At 37.6% G+C, this 22008-nt stretch overlaps 1 protein-coding gene across 9 annotated transcripts in view; it reads left to right on the top strand.

Moving 5' to 3' along the window:
- The window catches only part of LOC18443136 (anaphase-promoting complex subunit), a 46861-nt gene that overhangs the window by 9022 nt on the left and 15831 nt on the right, over positions 1 to 22008 (top strand). For 6 of the 9 annotated variants that reach the window (XR_016048955.1, XM_088857613.1, XM_088857617.1 and 3 more), the window contains exons 5-14: positions 7667 to 7859; positions 7928 to 8006; positions 8158 to 8243; positions 11904 to 12030; positions 12156 to 12188; positions 14447 to 14701; positions 16164 to 16241; positions 16347 to 16609; positions 20635 to 20694; positions 20827 to 20894. Coding sequence is in view for 8 of the 9 variants with exons in the window: in XM_088857613.1 (XP_088713739.1) it covers positions 7667 to 7859; positions 7928 to 8006; positions 8158 to 8243; positions 11904 to 12030; positions 12156 to 12188; positions 14447 to 14701; positions 16164 to 16241; positions 16347 to 16609; positions 20635 to 20694; positions 20827 to 20894 (1242 nt within the window). In the remaining variant the exon portion in view is untranslated. The remainder of the gene's footprint in view (positions 1 to 7666; positions 7860 to 7927; positions 8007 to 8157; positions 8244 to 11903; positions 12031 to 12155; positions 12189 to 14446; positions 14702 to 16163; positions 16242 to 16346; positions 16610 to 20634; positions 20695 to 20826; positions 20895 to 22008) is intronic. The other 3 variants (XM_088857620.1, XM_088857619.1, XM_088857618.1) reach the window with 1 other exon arrangement.

The raw sequence follows: 22008 nt of genomic DNA, 5'->3' as shown, positions 1-22008 counted from the left end.
CCACTCTTTTCAAAAGGCCTTTGGGGCTATTCTAAATCCCTAAATTCAAAAAATATTGGAAAAAAATCTTAAATTTTTTTTTTAATTTCCAAATCTATGGAATTTTTAAGTTTTTTTTTTACTAAATGTTTCTAGGATTTGAAGTTTTGAACATTTTTATTCTTAACGTGCGATATGTTTGTATGAAAAATGTTAGCTATAATGCATATAAACGTAAAAAATTGCAAAGTTAACATAAATATATGCATTCTGTGCATTTGGACAATACATATTGAAAGGTGTGGCTATGTGGAAGGCAAGGTATTAAATTCAAAAGTTTTCTTTTACTTTTATTCCAAAATACGTAAAATCCACTTATGTGAGCCCTAATATGTTGCTGTAAAATTAAAATAATGCCTTACATACAACTTAGGATCTTTATTTTTACTGGCAAGAGAGTAAAAGCTCTAGGAGCTTTAAACTAACTTCCACCTTAATTTTTAGCACAAAATAAGTTCCTGAAAATTTACAGGAAATAGGAAATAATACTGTAAATTAATATAAAACTACTGGGAAGACTTATTGGAAGATGTCTGGAATTATTCTACCAGGACTTGGTACATCCCACTTGATTTCCTGACTAATGTCGCATTTTTACTCCTTAAGGTGTTGCTGAAAATTCTGAGATAGGGAAGCTTTGTAGGCAATACTTCTTTCTCTAGGTTTTAGAGAACTCAAAAATAAACTAAGGTTATTGAAACCCTTAGGGTTGAACATGATAATCAATTTCCCTATAAGCTGCACATTCCTCTTCTGCCTTAAATAATCAGCAAACCTTTGCCCAAGGGTTTCACGTGCCACTGTATTTTCCCTTCACTTTGAGTGGCGTGAATAGAAAAATAGAGGAGAGAGAGGGAGAGAGAGGGTGGCGTGAGAAAGAGATCTCCCCTTTTTGTGCGTGAAGGAAAAAAGAGAGAGAGACATGAGGGAAACAGGAGAGAGATACATAGAGGAAAAAAAAGAGAGAAAGTGGCGTGAGAGAGGGAGGGGATGTAGTCTTGGGAGAGAAAGATCTTGTAATGAGAGAGGGGGTTCAAACTAGATTTTTATATAGAAAGAAATCTATCTTCTAATTTGAATAGGATTCCTTCAAGTATTGCCCTTATCTAATTTCCAGCTACACCTTATCTAATTTCCAGCTATACCTTTAGGATAATTAGAAAATCTGTGGGGTGAGAGAGGTTTAATCAGAGCCCTCCATCCCATAAATCAGCCATCATGATTTTGAGTGGTAAGATAAGAACCTTATTTCCTTAGAATTTGACCTAAGTCCAACTCCTATTTAAATTTGAAATACAAACTTAAATATTATCTAGATCTCTAGATCTCCCATAAGGAAACCAAATCTAATTTGAATTAAATGTCATATCTTAACTTATTTAACATTTGAACCATAAATATTTAATTGAAATGGGGCATGCCCCTCCTTTCTCCCTTAAAGGGTGGCGTGGCCCCCTATTTTCTTAAAAGGTGGTGTGGCCTACCTTTTTCCTTAAAAAAGAAACATGCAGCTTTTGTTAAAAATAAATATTTGCATGGCCCACTAGGGGGTGCCACGTGGTCCCCACACTTAAAAACAAAACACACGCATGTGGGGTTGGATCCTTGGTCCCACATGTGTTATTTTTTATTTTGAAATTTTCATAAATACCCCTTTGATGAAATTTACAGCAGAAATAATATATTAAAAATTTGAACAATATTTAAAAAGTATAAAAACATTTTAATACCAAAATAAAATATACTAGGAGTGGACTAGTATTAATGGGTCAAAATTAACGATGCTATGGGCACTCCATTCGCCCTAGAAATCATGATGTAGTATTAATTTCTTATCTAACCCAACAAAGACCCATGACCCACAGTCTCAAAGCAGGGGCTCATGATTGGCTTGTCAAAATTGGACAATAAACAGTGGGACTATGATCTTGAAATTTCAATTCCCCTCTTTAAGAGCAAGTCTAACGTTCGTCACCATAGTTCAAAGGGAGCTCTTTCTATGCACATATATACATGTTCCTCTATAGGGCAGCTTCCCAGTAATGAGGCTGTTATTGGTCGGGACCTGATTTTTCCTCGCACGGATGGTTGGAGATAATCCTCTCTTAAACAACCGCGGAGGGTCCGTGCGTGTTGCACGTTTGTGAGTGTGCCCACGTGTGCTCTCCTAAACGCCGATAGGAACCAACAAAGAGAGATTTTATGATTGGGCAGCGTTTAGGTGCTTACCTCATCGTTTGGGGTTCGAGGATACACCTGGGCATCTCGCCCTCTTAGAACAGTTACGAAGCCCTCCGGCTCTTTGCCAATTCGGTTTGGATACGAACTCTCCTAAGGCTTTAACACGTCGCTCCGTTCTCTTATGCTAGAAACTGCAATGTGAATTCGTAGATATTCCTCTATAAATGGTTGCTCAAACGAGGGGCTGGCTGGCAAGAGATAGAATGAGGGGAGAAATAGTGACAAGAATCCCCCTATCCTTTCAAACGCTATGCGCTCGAGCGATCAGAGCAGCTAAAGAGTTAGAACCCTCTTGACCGTCGACTCAGGAAGACTCCACCCAAGTGAGTGAATGTATGTGTTCCTCACAACTAAACTCGACTGTACGGAGAGGAAGTTGGAGCAATGGTCCAAGGGTTGGAACTCTTAGGTTGACTCTGAAGGGTATTGAGTCGAGCCTGTGTCGGATAGCGTGATGCTGTGTGGAGCTAGAGGTTTGCTGTGTTTACGCTTGAATCGCAAAGGGAAAAGTCACAAAGGGAGACGGGACTGTGGGTTCCGTGACTCCAAGTCCTTCAGTGCAACGAGAATGAGAGAAAGAAGGGGACAGAGATGGTTTAGATCGCTGTGCAGGGTGAGCAATGAGTGGAGAGAGAATGGGGGAAAGAGAGAGAGTGGGCATGAGGCGTTGCCTTAGCCTGAGAGGAGGGAGAGAATGGGACCGCACGCTTAGGATGGGTTAGGGGTATTTTCTCTCTTTAAAAGTTTTCTCTCTCCTCGCCGCTGGACCCAAGGGTTAGAAGCAAAAGACAAGTGGATGCAAGATCGTTAATGAAAGATCCAGTCCTTTTACAATTGACTTAAGCTTGGTTATATAGAGGACCCATCGAACAGGGGTGGATGCTCAAAACTAAGCCAAATCATAATTAAAAGAAATTACAATAAAATCCCGAATTTAGGAACGCTCCTTAAACCTTTTGTGCTACTGACGAAACCATCGCTCTTTGAGGGGCCTTTCGCCATTGCTAGATCTTGGAAGCTTTTTCGGATGCTTGTGGCGGTGATTCAGACGATCCATCATCGTAGTCTTCATACTTGCTTGATTCTGAAGAGTTTGATGTGTTTTGATCGACGGACTTTTTCTCGAGAGATAGAAATCCGGCTAGATCATGAACTTTGGCCGTCAATGCAATGCGATACATGTTGTTCTGAGTCTTTATTTTGATCACCAATTAAGGGGAGACTGATACAGTCGTTTTGCACCAAGTTTTTTTCATTTTGGTTCTTACTTGAAGTTTTTTTGAATTTGGGAGATCGTCGGAAAAAGGGATTTCGGCGACCGGGTGATCTTTCTTTCTTCAACCTTGGAATTTGCGATTATCCGACCTTAGATTGAGTGTAAAAGTTATACCATCTTGTAGCCCTTTCTGATACGGTCTTTGCAATGATCCGATGTATAGATCTCGAGTTATTGCTTCACGAAGTTTGAGATGTCTTTTCTTTGAAAGCTCTAATTTTCATAGTTTCGGGCTCATCTTCTCTCTGAAAATTCTTTGGTTCTAGGTCACGTGATGACGCGTGCCATATGTCAAAATGACCGGGTCGTCGAGACCTAGCTTGTGTTTGAATTTGAGCTTGTTTCGACTCTAAACGAGCGACGTGTGGGTGTTTGCCGATTATCCCTAGATGTGAAGAATGCAACCTCCATGATTGGGGACTGGTTTGGTGAGGCCACACCGCAATAGTGTAAAATCTATCCGTTTGTAGTAATTTGGGCCCAGAATGTTCTTGGGAGGTCCGATTGAGCCCAAATTTGGTCCCTGAGGGTTTTTCGACGTTCTGGATGCAATGACAGTGGTCTGGTATTGTTTTCAAGCCCCTAGCATGGGGCTGTAGTTATAAGGTCTCGTGTTGGTATGATAGTACTCTTTCCAAGGTTGCCTAGTTTTAGGATTATTTTTGCAGTGTTCCCTTGATCTGGCGGTGTCTTAGGTGTCGGCAAGACCAGGTCGTCACTGGCTCTCTGCTTGCCCCAGCGATGTAAGTACGTAAAAATGACGTATAACAGTCATGTGTACATGTCATACGGAAGTTTGTTGAGGCTTTGGCCCTTGCTCTCATAGGTCTACAACCGCGCACAGGGGACCACACAGTTCTCCTGGCCTACAAACATAATCGCTGAGCATCTCTTCGATCTCAACAAAGGATGACTCACTGCAAATCCTTCTCAGCAGTGCCACATGCCCAGGGCCAAGAGTTTTGGACATTACCGGAGCCATAAACCACCTAACCCTTAGTCAATCAACACACCTACTCCAATTGAAGTGCATATTCTAATATAAATATCATTTTTACAAGCTCTCTAGGCTTTTAAAGTCCACAAAACCCAACACATATGTGCATATATCTGCATAATTTTCACTATAGCGTTTAGGGTGCAACGATTCTGGGTGCCCGTCTACGTGCTGGGTGCCATGCCAGCTGCTTAGGGGGCATTTTTTGAAAATGGGGGTAGTTTTGGTCTTTATTATATTGTAAGGAAAGGGCCTAGGATGGTAGGGTTTGAGTCGTGAACAATAAAACAGGCTGTGAAATAGTAACAACAAGCCCAATCTAGGTTTTTAGGGTCTCTTTTTTGTAAAAAAAGAAGCGAAATCCTCTCAGGCCTCTTGTGGTTTTTCTATATTTTTGTGCATCAAATTAGTGTCCAAGCCTAGGTTTTCTTCAATAACAAAGTTGGGAATCTATAGCCAAGTCTAGTGTTTGTTGATTTTGCCAAATTAGTTTCGAACTTGTTGGTTTTATAGTTAAATTTTGTTTGTTCTTTGCCTAGGGGTTTATGATTTTGGTGAACCTATGGCAGTGAGGTCGAGACGACAAGAACTTTCAAGGCGGCTTGTTGACATTGATCGTGGCAAGATGAAGTTTTGTCCGTCCAAGAGGATGTTGATTACAACCCTTTTTTAGGATCACGCTTTGCAGGATGAGGCGAGTGAAATGGATTATGATCAGATGTATAAGCGGCACTCAAAATCCATTAATCTAAAAGTAGATATTCCTGATTTTGAAGGAAAGTCGCAGACTGAGGACTTTATAGACTGATTAAACACAATAGAGAGGGTATTTGATTACAAGGATGTGCTAGAGAATCTACCCAAAAAAAACAGAAAGAAAAAAAAGGATGTGCCAGAGAATAAAAGGGTTAAATTATTGCCATTATTACATTATAAAAAAAGTATTCGTTATGGTGGGAACAACTGAGAGCAAGGCGAGAAAGTGTGGGAAAAATCTAAAATTGTGTCGCGGGAGAAGATGTAGAAAAATATGAAGGATAAATATCTCGCTGAAAATTATTTACAATCTTTGTATCAAAAGATGCATGCGTTGTGCCAAGGATATAGGTTGGTGGATGAATACACAAATGAGTTTAGCCTTTTGACTGTTAGTAGTGATGTGATCGAGCAAGAGTAGTCAATTGCCTGGTGTGAATGGACTGGGCAGGCAAATCCATTCAAAATGTGGTAGTTTTGCAGCGGTATTGGACCTTTGATGATGTCTACAATCATGCAAAGAGGGTTGAATCTCAGCCCATGGTGGTGATTTTTGGAAGAGGAAGAGGGTTTAATCTCAGTCCATGGTGATGAATCATGCAAAGAGGGTTGAATCTGATGGGGAAAATAGGGCAGCAGCCCATGATGGTGATTTTGGAAGAAAAGACAGCATGACGGGTGCTCGTTCGACATCTTGCACTGTTGGAATGTCCAACCAGCAAGTTGACCTGGACCAAAAAGGGGTTGTTTCAGCAGTTGGGCGACCCAAAAGTTGTGTAGTTAGCAACATCAAGTTGTATAAGTGTTTGGGGAGGCTTTGATGATCCGGTGTAGCATAATTACACCTAGAATAGTAGACGAGGAACTTAAATGGGACTTTCTTCCCCAAATCCTTAATTATTACTGTGATTTCATGCGTGATCCATTGTTTGATTAGGAACCTATTGATGGAGATGGTGATCGGTGATCCCATCTTTGATAGTGATTCCATCTTTGATGAGGGTCCTATATTTGATGATGATTTGATGGATGATATTATCTAGGAGAGCAACAGGGTAAGGCAAGAAGGAGCAAGGAGATGATGGTGGCAATAAGTATTTTGTAATTCTTAATGTCTTGCCCGAAAATTGGGTACCATGTGAGGTTTGCCCCATGGGTTTGGTGATATTTTCCAATGAGCTTTTTGCTAGTGAGGTAAATATACAAGGTACCCATTCAATGGTTGGTTATGTGATTCCTAATGTTGGAGTTCAACTTCAGTCTTTTGTTTTTTTTGAGCAGAGACAAGTTGAAGGAAATCATGGGGGCAACACATAATTAATCTTGAGCTGCTTCAAAGTTCATGGTAGAGTATTTTCTCATGTGTTTAGGATGAAGTATATTGTGCTTATGTACTACTATGGCAGTTTTCAATGGGCTCAAAACATGGTTGATCAAATGTCTATGGGTGGTGTAGTAACATGGCATGCCTTGTTCTCAAGTCTTGGTAATGTGGGAGATTTGGTGATGGTTTATCTACAAAGAAATAGGCATCCTATCGGCAAATACAACATGGTGAATGACAGGAAAATCGGAGTATGGTACCATTTTGGGTGATGAAGATGATGGGGAGTAATGCCTATAAGATTGTCTTTTCAGCTGAGATTTTTTTTTTGATAATGTTAACCTTTGACTTTTCAGCTGAGATTGAGACCTCAAATGTGTTCAATGTTGTTGATCTTTTCGAGTACCACGGACAATGGAAGAAGAGCCAAACTTGAGGTTGCGTTCTTCCTAACGTGGGGAAAATGATGCACCGGACAGTCATTCGAGTAGTTTAGACGATTTTCAGTGTTTTAATTAAATTTGGGCAATTTAGTGATCTTTTATGTTTTAACTTAAGTGCAGGAACTTATGGGGAATTTTTATAATGTTTTAACTCAGTTAGTGGCAGTTTTAGTCTTTTTATGTTATAATATCATAAAAGGGCCTAGGGTGTTAGGGTCTCTAACATTTTTGGGACGGTAAAAACAGGCTGTGTATAGTAACAACAAGCCTTATCTAGGGTTTTTAGGTCTCTTTTTTATACAATATATTTAATAACGAGCCTTATCTAGGTCCCTTTTTAATCTCATCCTATTTCCCATGAGCCAATCTTTGGCTGTTGAGAGATCCACGCTGCTGTTTTCTTTTTGATGTAGAGATCGTAGTTATGGCTGGAGCGGCAACTCTGAATTGATACTGTGGGCATCTAATGTGAATGGCTGCTTCTGTTTTTTTTTCCCACTCTATGAATGCTTGATTATTGATTATTTGAGCTTTATAATTTTAGTTTTGGTCATGAAGTTTGAGCTTTTCTCCTGTTATAATTGGAGCAGGCCGAAGACGAGCTTCATATGTACCGGATCCTATGGATTCCCAATACAGCCACGATGAGGATGGTGCCCATGATGAATTAGATCAATGCCCAGTTATTGATGTACCAAGAGATGATGATCGCCATTATGATTTCTTACGTACAAATTGGCAAGTGCAAGGTTACTTGAGGGACCAAGCTGATCTCATTGAGAGGTAGGGACTCTTCTAGTTGATTGTGTGGATTAGGACAATATGATTGAGTTCAATTGAATTTTTGGCAGGCATCCCAACTTGTTTCCAATGAATGCTTTTGAAGCCATCCTAAAGGAGCTTCAGAAGCTGGCGCCAGAGCTGCATCGTGTAAGTTCTATAGTTTGTAGATGCATTTTTGTTTCCCATTAATGCGTTTTTGATTTGTTTAATTGTAACTTATTTCCTAATTAATTTTCCATTTATACCTAATGCATAACGTAGTGCCAGTTTCAAATTTGTGTTTTATTTCGTCATACAGGCATACTATTTGCGGTACTTGAATGGGCTTTACCATGACGATTTCCTTTCTGCTTTGGATAATCTGCATCATTATTTTGACTACAGGTATGTATTCTGGAGGATGGTATGTACATTATGATAAACCAAAATTTGATATCCCTATTTGGTAGTATTGTGTAATGAATGTCTGTATTGCTGCTGCAGATGATTATTTTACCGAATATTTATTTCTAGATGATTATTATTCCAGATGCATGCAATGATTACTATCAAGAATTCCTCCCTTAAAAATTAAATTGCCTCCTGTTGATTGTGATATACCAGATGACCTCTTAATGACATCCCAAGGGGGACTCTTATGGTGACGCCTTTGGGTTTATGTTATATGGATTTTTCTGCTTAGGTTCTGTACCCGTGTTGGACACATATCGCAACACATTCTTCTGAAATCTTCTTCCTGTTTACTAACCACTGGTCAGATTGTTTTGTACTTGGTCTTCTCTTTTGGTTTGATTTAGACGCATTTGTAACTATGAAAATATCTGTGAAACTCTGTGAATATCTATGGACTAATGCAATTAAACAGCTAATTTTTCTTGCTACTAATCATGAAATGAGACATTAGTAAAACATTATTTGGATTTGATACTCTTCGTGATATAGTTGTGTTGCAGAATCCTCTTTTTACGGCATGAGGAATCCTATGCCCCGTAACCATGTCCATGCAATGTAGCTTTGGGGGATACGGCAATAATGATCTCATTTTGCTTGTCTTGGTTTTTTCTGGACAATGCGGCTCTTCAAGCATCTTTAGGAGATGCATATTGCATTTTTTGGTGTTGTATACGAGGCTGAGATGTTTGCCCAAAATCGCTTGCTAGAAATTATGTACTTTTTCAATCAACTACGTATGTTCCTTTGAAAAAACAATCAATTACGTATGTTCCTTTGAAAAAAAAATTCAACTAAGTATTCAAATAGAGACACACATTTTGCACTTTATGCTTAATCCTCCACCTTTTTTTTCTTTTTTGATACGATGCTGAACAATATGAAGCAAATTCAAACAATAGCCTGCCAATCGATTTGGCCAAACCAATCTTTTCTCCATTGGAGATTCCACTAATTCACCAATTATCTCAGGTGTTAGGCCCATTAGTTGATTTATTCAAGACTACAGTTAGATTGATGAATACACCAAACTCCTGCCGTCAGTTTTTTTTTTTTTTTAAACAGTGGCCCCAACTTGGCACAGCCGTAAGACTCAAACTTGGGATGAAGTGTTGGAATAGTTAACGACTAGCCAATCAAGCCCAAGCTCGATTCCTCACTGTGAGAAATTATTTAGAACGTGACTTATATATTAATCAATGAAGAATATATCATCACAAATTTTTGAGATAGATATCAGTATTGGGAAGTTGTGCCTCAAGAAATTAATATTATACTTCTGAAAACAGACCCCAAAGAGGAATCTGTTTAAACTAGTGTTTAAAAAAACGCCGAGTCGAACTGGACTCGTCCGGTTCGACTCGGAAATCGCCATGGACGGATCGAATCGGTGAAAAAAACGGGAATCGTCCGGTTCTAGAGAGAACCGGACGATTATGCACAGTGACTCGCTGATTCACTTTACGGAATCGGCGAGTCCCGTACAGTGAATCAACGAGTCCCGTAAGGAAGAACAGAAATTATTATTATTATTATTATTATTATTATTTATTTATTTATTTTTTTTGTTTTTGTTTTTTTTTTGTAATCCATGATAGATTTTTTTGTAATACTTGATCGATTTTTTTGTAATCCATGATCGAATTGTTTTTTTTTTTTTTTGTAATCCATGATCTAGTTTTTTGTTTTTTGTTTTTTTTTTGTAACCCATGATAGAATTTTTTGTAATCCATGATCGAATTTTTTGTAATCCATGATCGAAATGTTTGTTTTTTTTTCTTGTAATCCATGATCGAATTTTTTGTTGTTTTTGTTTTTTTTTGTAACCCATGATAGAATTTTTTGTAATCCATGATCGAATGTTTTGTAATCCATGATCGAAATGTTTGTTTTTTTTTTGTTATCCATGATTGAAATGTTTGTTTTTTTTTTGTAATCCATGATCGAATTTTTTGGTTTTTGTTTTTTTTGTAACCCATGATAGAGTTTTTTGTAATCCATGATTGAATTTTTTGTAATCCATGATCGAATTGTTTTTTTCTTTTTTTGTAATCCACGATCGAATTTTTTGTTTTTTGTTTGTTTGTTTTTTTTTGTAATCCATTATCAAATTTTATGTAATCCATGATTGAATTTTATGTAATCCATGATCGAATTTTTTGTAATCCATGATAGAATTTTTTGTAATCCATGATCGAATTTTTTGTAATCCATGATCGAAATGTTTGTTTTTTTTTCTTGTAATCCATGATCGAATTTTTTTTTTTTTTTTTGTAACCCATGATAGAATTTTTTGTAATCCATGATTGAATTTTTTGTAATCCATGATCGAATTGTTTTTTTCTTTTTTGTAATCCACGATGGAATTTTTTGTTTTTTTATGTTTTTTTTTTTTGGAATCCATGATCGAATTTTATGTAATCCATGATCGAATTTTTTGTAATCTGTGATCGAATTTTTTGTAATCCATGATCGAATTTTTTGTAATCCATGATTGAATTTTTTGAAACTTTGTGATTTTTTTTTTAATCCATGATCAAATTTTTTTTTGTAATCCATGATAGAATTTTTTGAAAATTTGTGATTTTTTTTTTTTAATCCATGATCGAATTGTTTTTTGTAATCCATGATAGAATTTTTTGAAAATTTTTGATTTTTTTTTTTTAATCCATGATCGATTTTTTTGAAAATTTGTTAATTTTTTTTTTTAATCCATATTATTCAAAGAGAAAATGAGAGAGATGATGATTTTGAGGCCACCCTATCTCAGCCATATTACTCACATGTCGAGTCCCAACAGCAACAGTGTAGGGATGAGCACGACAGTGCAGGTGAGCATGAAGGATGGACAAGCTTCGGGGATTTTGGATTGGGAACACAACAAAACACTAACACTCAGGGATTTGGGAATAGTCAGACGCCTGTTAATATCGATGATTCGTTTTTAGATCAAATCAATGAATTGTTAAACGAATTCAATCAATGGCACCAGCGTGACCAAGAAGAACAATAACGTCGTCTATCATTTTATTTTTAGATCATATGTTACTAATTTTATGCTTTATTGTAGTCCATGTATGTTGATATAGTTATTCCATGATAATTCTATGTTTATCCTTTTGTGTGATGTAAATTAAATGCTGAATGGCGGTTCATGCAGGGAAAGAACATATCAATATTCGCATATTCATTCAAAAACATGAAAATTCTTAATGGAGTACCCTCATTTCTTATTGAATTCCTAAAAAACAATATTTATAATGAATTTTAATAATTTTTTCGTATTTTTTTTAAGCTTTATTCTGACCGATTCACCCGATTCCCTATCCGGATCGCCGATTCGTCGATCCAGATCGGTTTTTTGGGTGCCCGATCCAGGTCACCAATCAGTTTTTTAAACCATTGGTTTAAACATTTTCAAGTAATTTGTATGCTTCTAACTATTAACTTAGATGCTGCTATTCCCTTTTTGTTTGGTGTTGGCTTTTCCTTTTGTTGCTCTACCATTCTCTTTCAAAGAATTTTTCTTTTGTTCATCTGAAGTTAAAAAGTAGTATCACATCATGATTCTGAATCATTGGAGGATCATTAAAGTGCAGGGATAGAAGGAGTTGATGCTAGTTCGTCTTCATCTGATATTTGTTTTGGTAGATATGAGACAGGCCTTTTGTCCTTGGGCCTCATGCATAGTCATTTTGGGCATCCTAATCAAGCCATAGAGGTAACGTTCTTGAATTCTCTTCCCAATCTCGCTTTGGTAATTGTGGTTGCTTTCTAACTTAATTTCTATTGTAATTTCGGGGTGCAGGGTACTGAACAGTTTGTTTTTCTTCCCTTTCTTCTCAGGCATTAACTGAAGCAATATGGATTTCTCAGCAGGTGATCAATTAATTTTCTTAGTCTTTATGCATGATACTCTTGATATTTTATAATTTATAATGACACCCTTCAATTGTATTTGTCGAATACTATTTGCACGAGTAGTTATGCCCTTTATATACCCTAGTAAATTTTATATATGTAGGATAAGTGTAGGTGTGCAAGTGGGCTCGACTGATACGAACAGGCCGTCCCCACATGGAGTGGGTCTGGGTTTAACTTGCCCATATAGCTGGGCCGGGCCTAATTATAGGGCCTGCTAAATTAGCGAGCCAGGATCTGGTCTAAATTTTAGGGCCCAACAGGCCCTCATGATATTTTAAGAGGCGAGGCTGGGCCTGAGTCCCGACCCGGCTGGATTGATTAGTCTTAAAATGTGTAGGTGTTCAAGAACAGCATGGTTTATAGTCTTTCCTCCCTATTCCTCACTCTTCTTTGATATGGGATTATTTTTCCCATCTCTCTCTATCTACAAAAACCTGTAGAATATTCGCTTCTCTTTCCACTAAATCCAATATCACTGTCTCTTCTCACACCGAAGACCTGTATAAGATTCATTGCTCTCTTTCTATCAGACACATGCAAGATCGTCCTCTCTGACTGTATCCTTCTCTATCAGAACCTTACAGGGATTCTCTGTCCATCTCTTTCTCTACCAAATCCAAACTAGATCTCTCTCTATCAAAGCCATGTAAAATCCATCGTTCTTCCTGAAAACCCACATGGGATTCCTCTTATCTCTTTATGCGAGATCAGAACCATACAAGATCCAATCATCTCTAGTCCTTAGAACCCACATGGGATTCCTTGTTTTTCGTGAATAGTTCAATGGTAGGAAGAAAGGTCCACTTCTAAATTCCTGGTGCAAAATTATTATCGCCATCACTTCTCTCTCTCTCCCATCCGAGCACCTTAATTCTTGTAAAATTAGAACTAAGGTTGGTGGAATACAATGGAAAGACATTTTGATTTTGAATGAGAATAATGGATTTAGAGATGGAAGAAGGTGGTGGTGAATTTGACCAATTCCAAGATCAACTATGCGAAAAATGCCTCTTGCTCTACTTCATAAGTGGACCATTAGCAAAAGTTAACCCAACTTTTTTCCTCTCTTATCTTGCATGATGGTTCTGTACTTCCATAAATTTTATTGACTTGATTCTTTTTTAATTCACATGATCATTCTAGGTTTTCTTGTGTCCAATTGGACAAAGGTATTTTTGGCACCAGCTTGAGCCTCATCTATTAAGCAATAGCCAATGGCGCTTTAACAGGTATTCCTGGAGCTTCAGCATGGAAAAATCAGAGCCTGATTCTGGTCTCTCTCTCACTCTTTCTCAAGGGAGGGGGAAGAGAGGGAATGGGGGAGGGAGGGAGGGAGCGTGGGAGGGAGGGTGGGAGGGAGGGGTGGTTCCAACAAGAGGGAGACGATTCACTGTGGGGTGAAATAATCCCATATGAAGGGGTGGGTTTGCAAGTGGCAGAACTGGGGATAATAAAAGGGTCCTAGATGAGAATATAGCTCGTAAGCAGTTGCTAAGGCCATGGGCTGGGTCAATCATCATATGTGACGGGCTAAGCCAGGTCTGTGTTGGCTTGGGTGCCTTGTTGGGCGCCCGACAGGCCTGGGTCAGGGTCCTCACATTACAGGCCATGCCTGGGCCGGTGCAATTAAGGTAACTCGTGGTACCACAAAATCCAAAGCATGTTTCAGTATTAATTGTCATATTAATTTTAAAAAACTGAAAGTTTCTGCAGAAACCCAGCGAGTTTGGTTGAGTCGGATGTGTTGCAAAACTTCAAAACAAATTTCTGAATGCCATTGGATAGTTCCCTCTTTCTGATTAATGAAAATTTATGCATTTTCTTCAATTCCAATACTACTGATTAGTTTGAACTAGATTAAAATTCATGGCATCTAGCAGTATTAATTAATTTATTTTTTAGGATAAATTATGATGATGAGTCATCTGAGAAATATGGAATGCTTCAAACCACATGTGGTACCTGACCTACAATATGCAAGCATTCATGAATAACCTATTGCTTTCTCCTCGGTTATGATCTGCTATATTTTTTTGCATGTTTAGATTTGTACTTCATATGTTAGAGGCTGTACAGTTTATAAAAGAAAAAGAAACTATTAATGGGACTTTGTGCTTTTCTTTAGTTGGCTTTTCGTGTGGGCCACCTCAGTTCTGATTCACTGTAATTGCTTGTAGCTTTATTAACACACAAGTATATTGTCTCCCATGCAGAATCATGATGATTCCTGCCTTGCATACTCTATGGCAGCTGTTTGTGACCTTTTATTTGATAAAGGGGTCTCAACTACAACTGGAATGATTGGCTCCACGTATTTACCTGGGGGTGATATTGGTAGGGGTTCTTCCTTGTCTACCCAACAACAATTGCTGGTGCTTCTAAAGAAGTCTCTTAAGAGTGCAGAGAGTTTGAAACTAACACGGCTTGTGGCCTTCAATCGCCTTGCGTTGGCGAAATTTGATCTTAAGGTAAAGGTTATGTGAATGTTTATTCTTAGGCAATGTTTAAATAAATGGATTGGTGACCCGGATCATCCATCTGGAAAACCGGTGCAGATCGGTGGATTGGCGGTCCGGATCAGTAAATTGGCAAAGCCTTCCATCTCCGGTCTTAATGTTTTTTTTTTAAATACTAAAATTTCTTATGTTTCAAAAGAAATTGGGGGTATTTGCATTGTAGATTTTCATTAATTGAGTGTTTGTTGACCAATTCAGCCATTTCATAGTCAAAATAAAGTTTAAAATGCAACCCATTGCAATAAAATGGATCTCTTAAACTCAATTTTTTTTTTGTACTTTTATAATCTCCATTAGCACTTGTGCTTGTAAATATAAGGGGATCTTGCCTGCTCATTTTTTACTTTACCCTTTTCCTGTAAATTAATTTAGTGAATTACTTATTTATTTCCATTCGTATTTTTATAGTAATGAAGTTGTATAAGTCTTAAGGATCAAAGAATTTTTTTTCCCATTCTTTTTTCGTTGATCTCCCTCATTCGCTACACTACTCTATTAATTTTATTCTAATTTTACTTTTGCTTCATTTTAACTTTACTTTTCTTGTTCTAGAGTAGCTGGTTAAACTTTCTTTTTGCTTTATTTTTCTAAATCTTTTCTCTTCTTTTCCCATCACTACTCTTAAGTGGATGTACTTTAAAATGGAAAATCTTTTTTCAGAAGAACCAAAAGCCATTAATAAAAGTACCAAGAATCTCCCAAAATTGCATAATGGTCTCTTGAAACTTTGTATGTAATGCCTTTGAAAAGTTGCTTTGGTGGTCTCCCTGCCAAAAAATTTATTGGACCCTAAACCTTGTTCTTATTGTCATTGCACTCATGTTTTCTTTTCTTTTAAACATTGGGGTGTTATAAAAGGAGTGTTTTCTTTTCTTTTAAGCATTGGGGTGTTATAAAAGGAAAGGATTTTTATTAGTCACACATCGGGGATAATAGGAAGAGTATTTGGTTCTTTGGGGGGGGGGACGATATTATTTAAGGGTTCATAGGGAACGTGTATGACATCCCTCTTAGAAGGAGAAGGATAGGCGTGCTGCCACCCCTCTAAATGAAAAAAAAGTATAAAATAAAAAAAGGAAATTAAAATTAAAAATTTAAAACAATAAAAAATAAAGGTGGGGTTAGTAGGCAAGTTCCCTAACAGAAGTGGCCAGTTCTGTCAGAGAACCGGCCAGTTCCACATAGAACCTTGCAGTTCCTGATATGTGGTGGGAACTGGGCTGGCCCCACCGACTCTTGATCCGATCCAATTGGCAATTTTTAAAACCTTGTTCTTAGGTGTTTTTCTTAAAAATTCATCTGGGTTTAAGAATGTGTTGTAGGCTTTCTGTCAGGTTATTTATAATTAGCACTAGAAGTCAACATTTCAAATCTTGATCTCATGCTCCATTTTGGAAAATCTATTTCTTATCAGCGTGTTAAGAGATCATTGGTTTCTTTTGGTCCTAAAGCGCCTATCAAGCTGAGATCATGCCCTATCGAAGTTTGTAAGGTATGGAGTTCTGTGTTAGTTGTCATGGATCATAATTGACATCCTCTCTGCTCAACGCAGCTATCGGGGGTTAAACTGGATCTTGAATTGTGGTTTTTCTTGCAGGAATTGAGATTAAGTTCTTATCTACTTAGTGAATTTGGCTCAGATGGGAGCTCGTTTCTGGCTGATGGTATTTTCAGTACTGCATGGCTGAACAGTCTACAAAAATCAGAATTGCCATCCATTATGTCATCAGAAAATGGAGCAAAAACCAATGATGATGCATTTTACTTTGCTGGTCAGCCAAGTCCGATTCCTGCATGTGTTTTGCAGCTGGCTGGAACTTCATATTTGCTTAAATGTGCTTCGTGGGAATCTTATGGCAGGTAAAATCCCATATGGGGATCATCTTTTGTATATTGACTTATCCATAAATGTTTTTTTTCCCATATGGAATCAATGATTAGTGATGTTCTATTTGGCCACCATGGATGATACATTCCAGTTATTTTCGATATCTATATGGTAACATTTGTGATTCATGTATATTTCTTTTATTGGGAAAAATGTCAGTAAAATAGTCAAATCATCTCGCAAAGTCAAGTCAAATAAACAAATTTACTAACAAAGTAGATGCTTTTTAAAAATCTTTTTACTAGGGTGAAAGAATTGTGGAATTTAAGGGAGTAAAATAAAAAAAATTCTCTTTTCTATTATTAATATTGGAATACCATGTACAAATGCCACAAATCAATGTTGTCAACAAGAAATACCACTCCTTTTACTGCTAAATAAATAATGCTCAATCCATGACTAAAAAGCAAGCTCTAACTATAAATTTTAGTCCAAATAGTGTTCCTAAAACTGCAATATAATAGAAGAATAATGACTGAAATTAAACTAAAAATGACGGGAAGACTTACTTGACTTTGCCTATGGTCAGCCCCCTCAGGCTTGGTACACGCCGCACCCGATTAGCTAACCGATGACACACTTTGATCCTATTAGCCTTGCTAAATTTTATGAGTCAGGAAGCTTCCTTAGACAATACCTTTTTGATCTAAGGCTTTGAGAGCATAAAAAAGATTAGGGTTTCTTAGACTTCTTTTGGATCTCTCTAGGGCATGATTGACACCTCCCTTGGTCTTATTGTTGGATACATGTGCCTCGAGAGAGAGAGAGAGAGAGAGAGAGAGAGAGAGAGAGAGAGAGGCTAGAAACTTGTGTTGTGAATAAAAGGGGGTCGCCTCCTTGGGCCTCAACGGCCCTAGGTATGCCTATCTAAAAATGACTCATCATGACCAATAGGATTTTAGGTGATCTGTGACGTGAGAGAGGATCAAATCTATGTTATTCATCCAATGAATCAGCCGTCATGATTTAGTGAGAAATCTAGGGAACCTTATCACTTGAATCTTTGACCCATATCCATTTCTAATCGACCTAGGATAAGACCAATCTAAAACATAATCTTGTAAAACTTCCTTATCTCTGACGAGATTGTAAAAAGTCTAAAGTTCAAAAGATTTTGTCATAGATTTAAAGAATTTTTTTCAAAACTAAAAAACTGTCTTAATTGCCACAAAATAAGTTGACATAATCTTTCGTAAGATTAAACTAGATTTCCTTTTTTAATAAATTACCTTTTAAAAGTTAAAAGAGAGAGAGAGAGAGAGAGAGAGAGAGAGAGAGAGAGAGAGAGAGAGAGAGGAGGGCATGCCACCTCATAGGTGTGAGGTGCAGTCCCCATGGGCTCCACTCTTCACACGTGTGAGGGTTGTGTACATGTGGCCTGGATCCAAAGGCCCCCATGTCTTCCACCTCAGCCCTCCACAATCTTGTAATTTCTAAAATGCCCTTCTAAGGGGTTTTTATTGCTTGAAATAATTTTAGAAATTCTTAAAATTTCTAAAATTTGGAGAAACATTTATTACACCAAAACAAGACATCTAGAAGTCGGTTGGTACCAGTGGGTCAAGAAAAAATGGTTCTTAAGGCACTCCACCTGACCCAATGGCTATGATCCTCGACTTTCTTATCAAATCAACCCTATGAGATACATGACCCATAGTGTCATGCTTGGACTCATGATTGGCTTGTCCAAGCTAGCCAATAAATAGTGAAACAACTATCCTAGAATGTGGAATATAGGTTCCCCCCCTTAAGAGCATGTCAGACACACATATCGCTATAATGCAAAAGGGACTCTCTCTATGCACATGTACATGTATCTATTTGTACGGTTGCTTCTCGGTATGCAGTTGTCATGTGTACATACCGCGCAGAAGTTTTGTTGAGGATTCACTCTCACAGGCCTACATCCGCATGCAAGAGATCACAAAGCTCTCCCAGTCTATAAACCATCTTTGGGCATCTCTCCAACTTCAATGAGGGATGATCCTTTGAAAAACCCTATGTAGTAGTGCCATATGCTTTGGGAAAGGGTTTTGGACATGATCAGGGCCATAGACCGCCTAACCCTAGGTCAGTCAGCTAAAATACATATTCCCATTGAAGTGTAGAATCCATTATAATTCTTATGTACATGCTTTCATGGGCTTTAAAGGCCACAAACCTCAGCATCAAGTACCTCCTCAATCATTTTATTTAAAAATTCCATAATTGCCCTTATTATGGGTTTGGATCCTTAAACAAATGAGGACATTTTGCCTGCTCGAAAAACAAATGAGGCCATTTTGGTAATTTGGACTACTTAAGTCACTCAAGCGAAATGACCTAAATATCTCTTGCTTGTTTATGGTTCCAAACTCGAAACATGTTTTTTAAAATAAAAAGTTTTGTTCTGGGTTTATAACTTTTAACAAACAAGAGTAGTATTGTCGTTTGGCGCATGATAAATGGTTCTAGCCAAATGACGAAACTACCATGCTTTTGGCCCAGCATTTTGGAAGCCAGATGATCTAAATTCCCTTGTTTTTCCAGGTTCCAAACCATAACATGTATTTTTTAATTAAAATATCTTGTTCCAAGTTTGGAACCTAGAACTAATATGGCGATTTTGGTAATTTGCCCAAGTAAGTCATTTGAGTCAAATAATGTAAATGCCCCTATTTGTTATGGCTTCTAAACTCGGAATAAGATATTTTAGTGAAAAATCACTTCTTTCTGAGTTTGGAACTCAGAGCAAGTGGAGTATTTATGTCATTTGGCTTGAGTGACTTAAGTGAGGCTAATTACCAAAATGCCCTTAAAATAGTATATATAACACTAGAAAGTCCCAAATTTCCTTTTCTTCCAGTTTTATTGGAACCCAAGGTTAGTTGTCTAGTCCCTTGGAATTTGAGTCTCGTGGAGCATGGAAAATGTCAGTAATCATGAGGAGTCCTGTTATATCAGCTTTCTTGATAGGCAAATCATTGATATTTGCCAAAGTGAAAATGATTGAAAGATGTTTTGAGGGTGAAAAGGATTTCCTAACTGAAGGGAATAATACGAAAAAACAAAACTGCCGTTGAATTTTATGAGCTAGACATTTCTCATGAAAATTTATAACATTTGTTTGGACTAGTCCCCATAGTTCCATAACGGGAGCCTGTGAAACTTTTGATATTGTAACTTAGAGTTGAGACTCTGAGAGGTCTTAAAAATATACATGGACCATGCCAAAGTGCAATATAGTCCAGGTAGTTCAGCAGTGAAAGTATATGTTACCATGCTCAAGTGCAAAACAGTCCAGGTAGTTTTCATATGATGCATTGGAATGCCAATGGTGTTACCGTTTATGCTCTTTATTGATAATGAGTGGAAGAACTCTGCCCTTTTTACAGGGTAATGCAACTAAGGTTTTCATACTGTTAGGTTATAAGTCAGTGGTCATCCATTATTCTTAAAATGACAACTACAATTTTACCAACTTGTAGTCATGCTCCTTAAGAAGCTAATATGATGGCAGATACTGTAGCTAATCTGGTTGTAAGGAGGGTGGGAATGTTTTGGATCTCTTTTGCTACCATAGGTAGATTAGCTATCATTTTGTTAGATTACTATCATTATGTTGTTTTTTTTGTCTCTCTCTTTTCCATTTATACGAAGTTATCAGTGCTGAAATATTGTGGTATTATGTTCACCTTTTTTTGTTGAAATTGTTTATGAAATTTTTGGCAATTGTTCAGTGATCTATCTGGCCTTAGCTGTGTTGTTACCATCTTTTATTTGATCTTGCTTCTCATATTTTTGTTGAATTTACAACTCATGATCATTGGCAGCCTTGGAGTCTGGCCATGCCAAGTTTGTGTCAAGGGTTTTTGAACGATGCCTACTATATGATAGGAGGAACTTGATTTAAATGTAGTTAGATAAGATTTGGCAATACACACATGCAACACATACGTTTGTGGTTGCAAAATTGAGTACATTTGTCTCTTTGGTGGTTGGTTGTTTGATGGTGCAGTTCTCCTCTTGTCCGATTAAACGCACTAGTTCACGCTACTTGCTTTGCTGATGCAGCAAGGTAACCATGCTATCTATCTTGGTTATTTGATAATATTTATCCCGGCGTTTTTTTTCATTCCTTTGGCCATTCTACATACTTATTTTGGTGTTGTTCTCTAATAAATGTTCCATTATTTTGGCTTTCCTTCAGTACAACTGATCTATGTCAGGCTTATGTTAAACTCATCCAGCACATGGCTATGTTCAAGGGATACAAAGGTTGGGTTTACAAAATTGGGTCCTCTTATGACTACTATTGTGGTGTATGTTTTTATTCTTTTTTCTGATGTTTGTTCAAGTTTCACATCGCTTTGGGGCTATGATTGAAAAATTGGAAACTTGGAACACAAATGCAAAATTTAATTTAACAACATCACGGCAGGTAGTGTCAGTAACTTGGGAAATTGTAGAACTGGTGTGCATATCTCTCTCTGACCATTTGACATTATAAACTTTGTGAGTTGTTGCATCTGCAGGCAGCTGATGAAGATGAGTTTTCTAAGTGAAGATTTATCTTTGATTCTGACTTCGATTTCAAATTTATTGTGAAATGCACTTTTTGTGGACCTGATTTGTGCACATAGACCCTCTATCATTATTGGAGTCTCTAAATATTTGGGTCGGTGGGAAGTTTGGTACCCTGGCAAAGATTGTGAATGTTGTTGATTCTTCATTGAAAAGATAATCGTCAAAAGAAAAAACAGAAAATAGTAGATATTAAAGCTTTTTGTACCTGAAAATTATAGAGGACAGTTTCATGGTTTCTATATTTGCAATTGCGTGGGTTTGAACAACTCAAATGATTTATCTGAACCACATTGCTCCTCTAGGTGCAATTATGATCTGTTGGATATCTAGTTAATAAGGCGAATCACAATCTTTGATGATCAAAATTTATTTAAACAAATCTGGAAATACAATTTTTCTTTTTTTGTCTCACATGCCCCGGTCTTCCCTTTGGGACCTCCGGAGTTTGGTAGCATCAAGCTGAACTTCGATGGTTGCTCTCTTGGAAACCCCGGCCTTGCTGGCTATGGTGGTCTCTTCAAGGATCATAATGGCAACACAATTTTCTCCTACTCAGTATCCATTGGAATAAAGATTCCATAACTGCGGAGGCTATTGCACTGTGGGAAGGGATGAAATGCTTTAGCCTGGTTTGGTCTGGAGAACTTATTGTTAAGGGTGAGTCAAAGAATGTACTTGCCTGGGCTGCTCACACCTCTTCTTGCTCGTGGCGTCTAGAACTTGTGTTCAATGAGTACTTCGATCTTTGTAGGCCTATACAGATCCCTTATCGCCATACGCGGAGGGAGGCAAACCATCTTGCAGA

Source organism: Amborella trichopoda, chromosome 2, assembly GCF_054954075.1.
Source record: "Amborella trichopoda isolate Santa Cruz 75 chromosome 2, AtrichopodaSantaCruz75HAP2 v2.0, whole genome shotgun sequence".
In the NCBI taxonomy this organism is placed as follows: domain Eukaryota; kingdom Viridiplantae; phylum Streptophyta; class Magnoliopsida; order Amborellales; family Amborellaceae; genus Amborella; species Amborella trichopoda.
This window is presented reverse-complemented; position numbering and strand designations above follow the sequence as displayed.